At 42.1% G+C, this 12,079-nt stretch overlaps 1 protein-coding gene across 4 annotated transcripts in view; it reads right to left on the bottom strand.

Moving 5' to 3' along the window:
* LNX1 (ligand of numb-protein X 1) overlaps window positions 1–12,079 on the bottom strand; it is a 261,445-nt gene that overhangs the window by 32,998 nt on the left and 216,368 nt on the right. For all 4 annotated transcript variants that reach the window (XM_029587604.1, XM_029587612.1, XM_029587615.1 and 1 more), the window contains one exon: window positions 1,364–1,541. In XM_029587604.1, the coding sequence (XP_029443464.1) occupies window positions 1,364–1,541 (178 nt within the window). The remainder of the gene's footprint in view (window positions 1–1,363; window positions 1,542–12,079) is intronic.

Here is a 12,079-nt window from a genome sequence, read left to right as displayed (position 1 = left end):
TTTGATGCTGCCTGCCTCCTACCCCAGGACAGTGCTACCAAACATCACTCCACTTCCTCCATGGCGGGTTGTGCTTCTGATGACTGATTGCTGGAAGGGATTGAGAGTGTGGGATCAGTTTGTCTGGCACTCTTTTCCTTTTCAACCACTTTCCTCTAACTGGAAGAAGGGGGTCTCCTGGCTAGTACAGCCACCCTCCCCAGAGGCCAGAGTTAGTGGATGCTGCTTCTGCAGGTGATGCAGCATGCCAGCATTTGTAAGATGCCCTACTTGCTTGCCTTGGCTGATATCCTTCATACAGTAAATACAATCAGCCAAATGCGAGTTCTCTCTGACTTTGTAGTGCTTCAAGATCATGGATTTCTTTCATGATCCCTTCTGTACATCCTGGGGTGGATGCTGGCACTGGAGTTGAGGTAGAGGGTGGACCCTGAGAAACAATGCCAGGGGCACTCTCTACCTATGCTGCCTGCTCGTTCTCACCATCATTACTAGTTTCTTCCATCTCCTCCCATTGCTGAAGTGGAGGCTAAGATGCTAGTAAGTAATCCTCCAAAACTTCTTCAGCTAATGGCCCTCTAATTTTTTCTTCAGGGAATCCTGTACAAGAAGATCCTTTTCAGAATCAGATGCAACTAGTACCATTGCTGCCTCAGCAGTGCTAAGTAAGGAAGAACATGCTGCTTACCAACAAGTCCTGCCCAGTGCCCACCAGACTATGACAAGGCTGCAAAGTCAAAGGGAAGGGCTGGTTGCTATGCCAACAAGAAAGGGCTAGATGGCTGTTTTAGTTGCTTCCTTACAATTATTATCTGGCGTTGCACCTATTCCCCATTGACGTCTATGGCCCATAGACTTCAATTGCTTATAGAAATGAATGGAGGATGAATAGCCTCCCTTACCCAATGCTCCTTACGCGCACTAAAGTCATGGAATCCACTCTCAGACTGCTAAACCAGTTATGCCCATCCAAGGCTTCTGATGTATTTAATGTTTATAATGCCTTTTAATGTTCGATTAATGTTAGCGGTGTTCCCTATCTTTCTATGCTGCGCTGTTGTTTTCCCCCTCCCAGTTCCATGCCCTGTTAAAATGTAATTCTCTAACCTGTTGTTCATATGTTCATATGTAAACCGATGTGATGTCCCCACTAACACTGGTATAGAAAAGTTTTGAAATAAATAAATAGAATGTATTTCATTTGTGGATGGCCCCCATTTGTTTCAAGAGCCCCACAAATGAAGCAAATGGGACCTATTCATTTCTAATGCCACATTTGTTTTAAATGAACACACATCCCTATTGATGGACCTTGCTCTGAATCAGCATGATATATTTTATGTTCTTATGCTATTGATTTCACCTGCTTTTAGTCTCCCATCTCTGCTTATGACTCCATCAGGTTCGACACTCATAATATAGATTGGTAAGTCCCATTCTCGGTTGGATACACCACCTGCCACCACCATTCCCAAGGACTCTGTGTGGTCTCTGTTGATGCTCACTACCTTCTCATGACAGGTGACAACATGAAGGGTATTCTGAAAGATAGAAATCATAAGACTTAAGATTAATTTTCTATTGGTTTCTGAACTGTTTTGTTTCTATTGTATATTTACTGTAAAGTGCTCTGGATAAGACTCCAAGCAAAAGATAACATCATTATTAAGACTAGGTATTTTTTCCTTTCCTTTTAAATATCCCTGGCTCTAATACAATAAAAACTGATAAAATGACAGCAGATAAAGACCACTAGGACCTTTCATTCTGAACACTTTTCCTAAGTACTAGAGTATTCTATTTGAAAAATTTACAGGCAAATGATATTCACTGAGTTTAGTAAATAAAATTAATCACATCCTGTGTTTTTATTTAAATGCTGCTCAGAGGGCCTGCATATATCAGGGAAGTCACAAAACCCCCTTTACATACTGAAGATAACCTGGAATAAATAATGAAATAATGAAATTAATGGAACAGTTTTGAACAAGAGAAAGGAATGTATTTTGTTTTTATGAGCAGGCTAGGTAGTACGTCACTGTTAGATGCACTACGCTGCTTCCTAAGAAAGACTAATTATATATTCATTTCTTGCATTTTACTAATAAAGATTATTCATTAAGACAAGAGGTTGTGGATTATTGGAGAAGGGCCGGCCTTCTGCCCAGGAGCATAGGCTCTGGGAATTAAACTCCCTGTACAAGCAGGTAACGATTGAACTCCCGGAGTATCGCAGTGCTCCGGTAATTGAACAATACCTAATTAGATTGACCTCTGCTTCAAGTCACATAATACATTGTCAGCTTTCTGACAGTATATATGGAGGACAAGCTATAGCCCCAGTGGCACCCTCTATGGGCAGTGGGGGAGGTATCTGCCCCCTGCCACCCCACCCCGAGATCGAGCAATGATGGGATCCCCCAGATCATTATGGTGACATCTTTTTGTTGTAGCATTGGCACCCCAGTGCATGACCCTGTAAACATGACCAAAATTATCCCTTTCCTTATATATAGAATTGATCTGATATCATCCAATATCTTGAATTGGGTAGAGGAAGTGAAATGAGGGTGCTTCCACCATAATGCCAGCTGCAACTACGGGCAAAAATACTAGTCTACATGTAAGTCATCACACTACCTTATTTAAATATGGTATAAAATATTTATGTGCTCAATTACATAGGAATCATAGGTACAGTAAACAGGATAATTACATGCAAAATATACATAAATCATTTCTTTAGTTTTTTGGCCCAGCACTTTCCTTCTCATCTTTTTGGCTTTCAACTCAATTGGACTTGATATGTATTAGGCTATAACAACATGATTTTTCATTCTCAACTACCCAAGGCTCTTCTTCTATTTTATAACCCCCCCCCATGTAGCCCAGTTATAGCAGTGACAGTCCTTGATTTCCTCTGGAATTTGATATGCGTATATCCTAACTTCAGTCAGTAGGTGATTCATTCACTGGCAGCTGAGATTCAATCCCTTCAGGGGTGGCATTCCCAACTCTGACAGGTCTGGGAAGCAGAAAATGGACCCAGGAATTGAACCTGTGTCTCCTGCAGACAACTGCCACTGAATTGGCCAAAAAAAAAAATTCTTTCTTTTTAACCCAGCAGTTTCCTCCTGCTTCTCTATCAGAGCAAAGCTTTGGTACCATGAACCTTCAGTCACAACTACCTGAGGATTTTTTCCTTGTTTATATTTCCCTTCTTCCCAATGTACCTTCTCTAGTCATTGTAGTGACAGTCCTGGGCAGGGTCCACACAAAAAGGCTCTTCCTGGAACCCAGAAATCATGCAGCCTGAATTTGACTAGTAGGTGTCCCTTGAAACAATGACCACAACTCTCAATCCTCCCCCCTCCACCCCCCAAAGGGGCTGTGAATGCTGTCTCCTTAGTATCCTTAGCCTCGACTGACCCAGGGAGTGGAAAACCTGACTTGGGTATCAAACTGGGGACCTTCCACATAGCAGTGCTCAGCAGTTTATGGGCTGGCCTAGGCTAGATGAATATCTAATGATGGATCAAGTACATCTCAGGATCACATCTCATTGAAGACGAGGTTGTATGAGCATACGAACAGCTCTTTGCTATCATGTACAATACAGTCAAACTGGATATACTGGGGGACAATAGACAATCATGACACAATTATATGAGGGCTTCCCAAACCTGTCCTGGGTCCCCACAACCAGACAGGTTTTCAGGATATCCACAATGAATATGCATGAGATAAATTTGCATATCATGAAAACTCAGTGTATGCAAATTTATCTCATGCATATGCTTTGTGGAAACCCTGAAAACCTGACTAGTTGTGGGAGTCCCTAGGACAGGTTTTGAAAGCCCTGACATATCTCTGTAACACCCCTTTGCTAGAGGTCACTTTTGGTGACTGCAGGGGTGGGAAAAACCTCTCTGTAGCCCAGGTACAGGATTCTTTCCACTGGGCAATAGCAAAAGCCTCGGGGTCCAAGGGAAGACTCACACACAAAAACAAATGTCTGCACCCAGAGTGTATTCCAAACCAGAGAAAATAATTTATTTTAAAGTCTAGAAATAAAAGTCCATCTGGGACAGGAAAAATCAACCAATAGTCCAACTCACAAAAACAGTAGATATAGCTTCTTAGTCAATTCAGAGAAACTCACATTGGTTACTCGCTCTTCTCTCATGCAGCTTGAGTCACCAGATAGCAAATTTCTCCAACAATCCACCCCAGGACCTCATTGTTCCTCAGGCCCCAAAGAAAGACAGAGAAACCTCTCCCCTTCCTTTTTGCCCACACTGGCAGCAGATTTCTCCAGAAAAAGGATTATTGCCTCATGGACTAAGGGACAAATCCCTCCAGATGATCTGTGCAATGAGCTAGAGAGATTTAGCAAATCTCTCTAGCAGTCCCGTGAAGCCCCAAGGACAGGCAATACACTGGAGATGCCCTCCATGAGCTCCACATCAGGAGGCTGATGTGCTACTTAGCTGGATAAGTAGGGACTTAACCAACTAAATGGTGGTGACTCAATATCCGGTCTCTTTCAGTGGCTGCCATTTAACCACATAAGTGGCTAAGTGACATGTGGGATGTGGATTCAGTCATGAAGAGAAGAACCACAGACTTAGATAGAAAGGCCCTTATAGTCCCTTTTCTTTTCTTCCCCATAAACCACAAACAAATAGAGGGAAGACTCAAGAAATCCGATATTCAGAGTTGGCTAGATAGTGTATCTGGTAAATCTGGGCGAGCCAAAGGGCTGCCTTAAAGTTAACCGGTTACCTTTAAGATATTCAGTAGTGCAGCTGCACTATTGAATATACCTCCAAAGTCAGCCGGATAAGTTTTTCCGGCTAACTTTGCATTCAGACAGTGATTGAATATGGATTTTGGTATTGATACTTTCCTGGGACATGTCCCCACCAATTATCTCTTCCCATTATGTTTAAGGGGACAATTTCACCAAACTCCTTTAACCTATGATGCCTTAAAAATCCCAGAAACCACATCCCATTCCATATTAGTAGTTACCACCCAGGCAAAAGATCTGGGCACCACAGTTGATATTACATTGAATCATCAATGTCTTGTAGTGGTCAAAAAGGCAAACAGAATGTTAGAAATTAATATTATTAGGAAGGGAATGGCAAATAAAATGGAGGATGTCATAATGCCTCTGTACTGCTCCATGGTGATTCCGCCCCTTGAATACTGTGTGCCATTCTGGTCACTACATCTCAGTGATAAAGGGCATGGAATGGCTCCCCTATGAAGAAAGGCTAAAGAGATTAGGGCTGTTCATTTTGGAGAAGAGAGGGGGCTGAGGGGGTTATGATAGAAGTTTACAAAATAATGAAAAGACTTTAATGGGTAAATGTGAAGTGGTTATTTACTCTTTCAGATAATACAAGGACTAAGGGGCACTCCATGAAGTTACAAGTAGCATGTTTTAAACAAATCGGAAAAAATTAATGTTCACTCAACATACAATTAAACTCTGGAATTCATTGCCAGAGGATTTGGTTAAGGCAGTTAGTGTAGCTGGATTTAAAAAGGGTTTGGATAAGTTCCTGGAGGAGAAGTCCATAAACTGCTATTAATCAGAATAGCCACTGTTTGCTGCCAGCATTAGTAGCATGGGATCTATTTGTTTGGGTACTTGCCAGGTACTTGTGACTTGGATTGTTCACTGTTGGAAACAGGATACTGGGCTTGATGGACCCTTGGTCTGATGCAGTATTGTATATCTTATATTCTTATGCTCTTTTGTTATGGTCCCATATCACACCATATGCCATTCCAGTGGACACTTCACAGGACTACAGGTTCAAACATTTAATATTTTCCATAACGCTTCAAACAATGAAAATTCCCCCACCCAAAAATTCTTGTACTACTAGATGAGAATGGGGAACAATCAGAAATATATGAATGGATCCCCATTTACAGGGTGTGGTACAATCAGAGAAAATGTCTATATTTTTACTCCCATAGGCTAGTGCAAGTCTTTTTAACAGAAATCTTTTCATGTGCTAAGATCAGCATCAATCTGCTTTCCTATTAGATATGGAATCCAGTAGGTTTGGGAACAGAAACATCTTGTTGGAAATATAAAACATGACCTGACCTCTGGGTATACAAATATGCCCTCTCATTACACAGTACTCTAGGGATGTGGGATCGCTGTTCACAAAAGTGGTATGGGTTTTTTTCTTTGTTTTTGATTGATGAGTCCTGTGGAACTCTTATTTCTTAGGATATAAGTCCTCCTTTCTTTGGTTTTAAAAAGCCAAACTTAAGAAAAGCATAGAAATTACACATTTTTGAATCTCAAATGAAGGTTCCCGGGGAGTGAATTTTAGGAAACTATGTGCGGCGTCGCAATTGGGCCCCCCCCAGTTCCCTCCCAGACCGCTCCAATTAAGGAGCGGACTGGGAGGGAATTTCCCTTCCCCCTGCCTAACCTGCCTTTCCTTTTCCCGTTTCCCTTCTCCACCCTGATCCCTACTCCCTACCTAACTAAAAGAATTTCTTTTATGTTTTTACTTACTGCTCCGTTGGAGCAGAATGGCCTCTGTCCCTGCCCTGCTCTACCTGTCCCAGACCATGCCCCACCGGCCCACCCCTTTTTCAGGGCCCGGCACTTGTGCGCGTGGCCGGGACCTTTTGAAAATGCGCACAGTGGGGCGGATTTTCAAAGGTTTACGCGCGTAACCCCGAAAATCCGCTCCTGCACGCACCGAGCCTATTTTGCATAGGCCCGGCAACGTGCGCAAGCCCCGGGACGCGCATATGTCCCGGGGCTTGGAAAAAGGTGTGGGGATGGGGCCAGAGCCTCCAGGCACAGTGGCCATTTGCCGCTGTGCCCGGGATTGCGGGTCAGCCGTTGGCCGGCGCGCGCAACCTATGCCTAACCGTAGGCAGGCGCAACTTACAAGACAAAGGTTAGGTGGGGGGTATAGGTAGGGCTGGGGGGCGGGTTAAGTAGGGGAAGGGAGGGGAAGGTGGGGAGGGGGGCGGAGGGAACAGGGAAAGCCATCGGGGCTTTCCTAGGGCTCGGCACGCGCAAAGTGCACAAGTGTGCACCCTCTTGCGCACGCTGACCCTGGATTTTATAAAATCGGGCGTGCGCCCACAAATCTATGCCCGCTCGTAAGTTTTAAAATCTGGCCCAGTGTGCGCAGGGCCCAGCTACGCACATAAGTGTCGATTTTTACGCATACGGCTGTTTTAAAATTCGGCCTTTAATGCAGACATATGGTCTGAGAACGAGGCTACTTTGCATAGCTTAGCTTAGTTACCTGAAAACCAGACCTGTTTGTGATCCTGGAGGACTGTGGTTGTGAACCCCTGCTTTAGAACATTTTTAGAAATATCAATAATGTCTAAACAAGGCAAGGGCAGTGTTTCTCTCAGCTCAATACATTTTCTTCCCATCAACTGCCCTTCCTCATCAGTCTTAAATGACCCTTGCAGGTCATGACACAGAATGTATAACAGTTTGTGCCTTTTTATGTATAAAGCAAGATAAATGTTTACAGCAGATTATCACAGCCTCAAAGTCATGACACGTGCCTCAGAGCAGCTTAAACAGCTGTGTTCGCATAGAGGAAATGTAACTTGAAGGTTAACGCACAGCTGCAAGCACAGTGTATTGTCCAAGTGACAAACTCAAAGAAAGCAGCTCCTCCAAAGGCAGTGGAAAAGGGTACGTGGCCTGGCTCACCTTTTTGCCCCACACGGTATCAGTAATTTAGGGAGCTTTGGGGGGAGGGGCAGGGGTGGAGGTTTCGTTTGTTTGTCCTCCTCCCCTTCCCAACAAAACAAGATGTTCCACTGCCCTGAGTTTCCCCCTACTGCAGGCCGAAGAGCTAAGTAGTAACGAGGACGATGATGACAACGGCCTTATTTCTTCTGCAGCTAGCTCCTGGTCAGCCATTATTCTACATTATCAATGACTCAGAAATGAATACCATGCGTGCTCACTTCAAATCCTTCCCCAAGGGTCAGAAATAGTCTTGTCTTCATGAGAATGGCTCCTTTTATCATTTTACATTCTTTTCACTCTGGTATAAGATAGAGGGGAGGAGAAGCTGAGCTGGAATATGAACTGGGACGACGTCCTATGAGTGAGGTGGTAGAGGTCTTCACTGCAGCAGATCTTGAACATGCTTAGGACAGATTCGGAGAGCGGTAGGAAAAAGGTTAAGAAGTCAGGTAAAAGAGATGGGGAGGGGGAAGTTGGTGTTGGGTTGGATGCAGAAATGTATATGTGCATCTCTGCAAAATGGATGCATCTCTATCTGCCATCATTTACTGAGTTGCTATTGACATGAATGTTATATGTCTATGAATTCTGTAACAAACAGATTGTTGGCATCCATAAGAAAGCAAGCAAAGAGCAAAACTGCTGAGCAGTGGGATAGCTGAGCTACTGCCTATAAGAGAAATTATTCTTGAATTGTTGGAGGAAGTACTCACTCGTTATATGAAGGTATTTGCTAACACTCTAACCAAGTTATTGAAATCCTTACTTTCTTTTCACCCTGTACAAAACAAATAGCTAATTTGTTGATTCCACTTGCCCCAGGGTCGGTGCAAGGGTATTAGGTACCCTAGGCAAAACTTACAGCTTGCCCCCCCCCCCCCCCCGGGTCACATCTGTCCCACACATAATTTAAAATTATGCATTTATGATTATTTTACATGAAAAAGAACATTCAAAGTACAGTCTTCTGAGGTAAAAATATCTCTTAAAATATGTATATTATATTTACATGCACTTCTGTGCTGCCAATTGGAAAACCTGCAGAAAAAGGACACTTGGAACAGGTATTAGGCCTAATGTAATATTTGTTGGGTTGGCCCTCAAAAAGCTATGAATAAACTATAGTACAATTTCAATGTAGTAAGCCTCTTGTACCAAAAGAGCATTAATTGCCATGGCTCAAACAGTACAAACCAAAAACACCTTCATGCCTTGATGGGACAACTTTATAACCATTCAAAAGTCCAAAGAACAATAGAAGGGGGTCAAAAGCTTTAGAGGCTGTCTCAGGTATCATATACAGTATATATATATATATAATATATATATATATATATATATATATATATATATATATATATATATATATATATATATATGCCTCTAGCATATTACCTGGCAATATAGTATGTTGGAATTCCATCACTAATTTGTATGTATTTTCTGTTTTACTGGATGTGCAGATCACACATATGGGTAGATTTTCTAAATCTATGCGTGCGTGTACTTTTGTTCACGCACCAGGCGTGAACAAAAGTACGCCGGCGCGCGCAAGGGGGTGCACATTTGTGCAACTTGCGCGCGCTTCCCGTTCCCTCCGAGGCTGCTCCGAAATCGGAGCAGCCTCGGAGGCAACTTTCTTTCTACCCCCCCACACCTTCCCCTCCCTTCCCCCTACCTTTGTTGGCAAAGTTACACCGACTGGAGGCAGGTGCCATCACCCGACCTGGGGGCTGGTCTGGAGGCCTCGACCACGCCCCCAGGCCGACGCCATGCCCCCGACACGCCCCCCGGAATGCCCCAAAAATCACACCACCCACCCTGCACGCCCCCGACACGCCCCCCTTGGGAAGTCCCGGGACTTACACACGTCCCGGGGCTTGCGCGCGCCGCCGAGCCTAAGCAAAATAGGCTCGGTGTGCGCAGGGGGGTTTTAAAAGGGTTACGTGCATAACTTATGCGCGTAACCCTTTTAAAATCCGGCCGATAGTGTGTTCACACACCACAGAGCAGCTCCTGCCATATCTGCTTATATTGTAGGAAATGTGTGTATGAAGTATGTTTGTTTTTTGCATTCATTTAATTCGAATGTTTATTGGCATTACTGTAAGATCTATGAATACCTTAAGCTAGGCTCTCAGTTGAATATAATTGTTTTTGACTTGTAGGTTAATATTGTGAAGTACATGTAAGTGTTTATATACGTCTTTTGTTTTGTAAAAATTCTTTTATGTATATCCAATGAATGAGGTCTGTTAGCAATTGAATCATGTCGCAATTTTTAGCTTAGTTTAAATACATTTTTGTTTTTTTTATTTTTGTGTTCATAGACTTTTCAGGTTTCCCCCTGAAGAAGCCCTTACCATTCAGATCACTATACATTATTGCATGAAGGTTGTATGGTAATGTAAGGTGGGATGTGCGAGTATGTGCATGTAGGAATTTTTGTATTTCATGCCACTTAAAATGTCTATATAAGTTTTTTTTTTCATACACTTTACAATTGTATCCTTGATTTTGTTACAAAACAAACTCTGTATTGTTTTTGTACAACATTTTATATGTTATATTCAATATATTTATTTATTTATTTGAAACTTTTATATACCGATATTAGTGTGCAACATCATGCCGGTTTACATTAGAACTGAAAGATGGAAAGTACAATAAACAGGAGTGGGGGAATGGGAGATACTAGTAATTGCAACGAGAGACAGACAGAGCGGAAGAATGTAGAGCAACTAACAAATCTTAAGCTATGAACTTTCAAGAGGATTGGTAATAACAAATGTCGGTATATAAAAACAAATAAATAAATAAATATATACATGGGAGGTACAATAAAAAGTGGATTGGTATTAACATATGTACAGGGGGGATACAATAGAAAATGTGTACATATATTCAGGGGGGTACAATATAATAGTGTACAAGGGGAATACAAGGGAATATAGCAGGTGCTGCTCTTTTAGTTTAACTTTCATATATTTAAATAAAATAAAAAAGTTTCTTAGATAAGCTCAACAGTGTTTCTTTTTTGTTTTCTCTCTCTCTCTCTCTCTCTATATATATATATCAAAAAAGTTTCCAGAAGGAAAGAAGGCACTAATGTTTACATTAAAACTATTTTATTCTTAAACTACAAATGTTGAAATAAATGAGCAGTAACTAATATAATCATGTATAATATGTTTCTATAGTTGAATGTTGCTCGACTTATACAATGTTACATATTACACATTGGGGTGGATTTTAAAAGGTTATGCACGTAACCCCGAGAATCCGCTCCTGCATTCGCCGAGCCTATTTTGCATAGGCATAGGTTATGCACGCAAGCCCCGGGACGCGCGTATTATTATTATTATTATTATTATTATCATTTAGAGGTTTTTATATACCGCGGCACGTTCAGAACATCACCTCGGTTTACAAGGAAAAGTAATCCAGCAACAAGCTTTACAATAAAATATTTAACGAACAATCATTGAAATACATACAGGAGCTTTGCATAACAGTAAAACAAAAGTAGAACCATATTTGAGATGCATGTAATAACTTTACAAGGCAGTAAATAAAACAAAGGTGGACTTAGTCTAGGGGGGTGGCAGTATGAGTAGAGGGGGAGAAATGGAGTCTCAAGGGAGGGCTGTTAGGAGAATTCGGAAGATCAAGAGTAATATCAATCATTGGTATGCTTGTATAAACAGCCAGGTTTTGAGGTTTTGTTTGAATTTTCTATGGCAGGGCTCCTGGCATAGGTTAGTGGGCATTCTGTTCCATATAGTGGTTCCTGCTATGGTAAAAGAGCGCTCCCTTGTGGTTGCATGTTTGGAAAGTTTGGGAGAAGGTGTCCGGAGTTTGGCTTGGTGCTGTGTTCTTGTTGGTCGGTTGGCCTTACGGAATGTAAAGTGATCAGAGAACCATTACATATTTTGGTTATGAATGGACTTGTGAATAAGCGTAAGGGACTTGTAGATAATCCTGGAGGCAACGGGGAGCCAGTGTAGAGACTGGAGTGCAGGTATAATGTGATCATGGAGGTGTGTGTTGGTAAGTAAGTGGGCAGCAGCGTTTTGTAGCATTTGTAATGGTTGTAAGGTGTTTTTTGGTAGGCCTAGAAGGATAGAGTTGCAGTAATCAATCTCTGACAGGATAGCTGCTTGCAGAACTGTATGGAAGTCATAAGGGTATAGGAGGGGTTTGATTCTTTTTAGAGTGTGGAGCTTGAAGAATCCATTTTTTGTAGTAGCGGCGATGAATTTTATTTAAAGTAAAATGGTTATCGATGATAATGCCAAGGCTGCAGAC

The sequence above is a fragment of the Rhinatrema bivittatum genome, chromosome 1 (assembly GCF_901001135.1).
Source record: "Rhinatrema bivittatum chromosome 1, aRhiBiv1.1, whole genome shotgun sequence".
Lineage (NCBI taxonomy): Eukaryota > Metazoa > Chordata > Amphibia > Gymnophiona > Rhinatrematidae > Rhinatrema > Rhinatrema bivittatum.
This window is presented reverse-complemented; position numbering and strand designations above follow the sequence as displayed.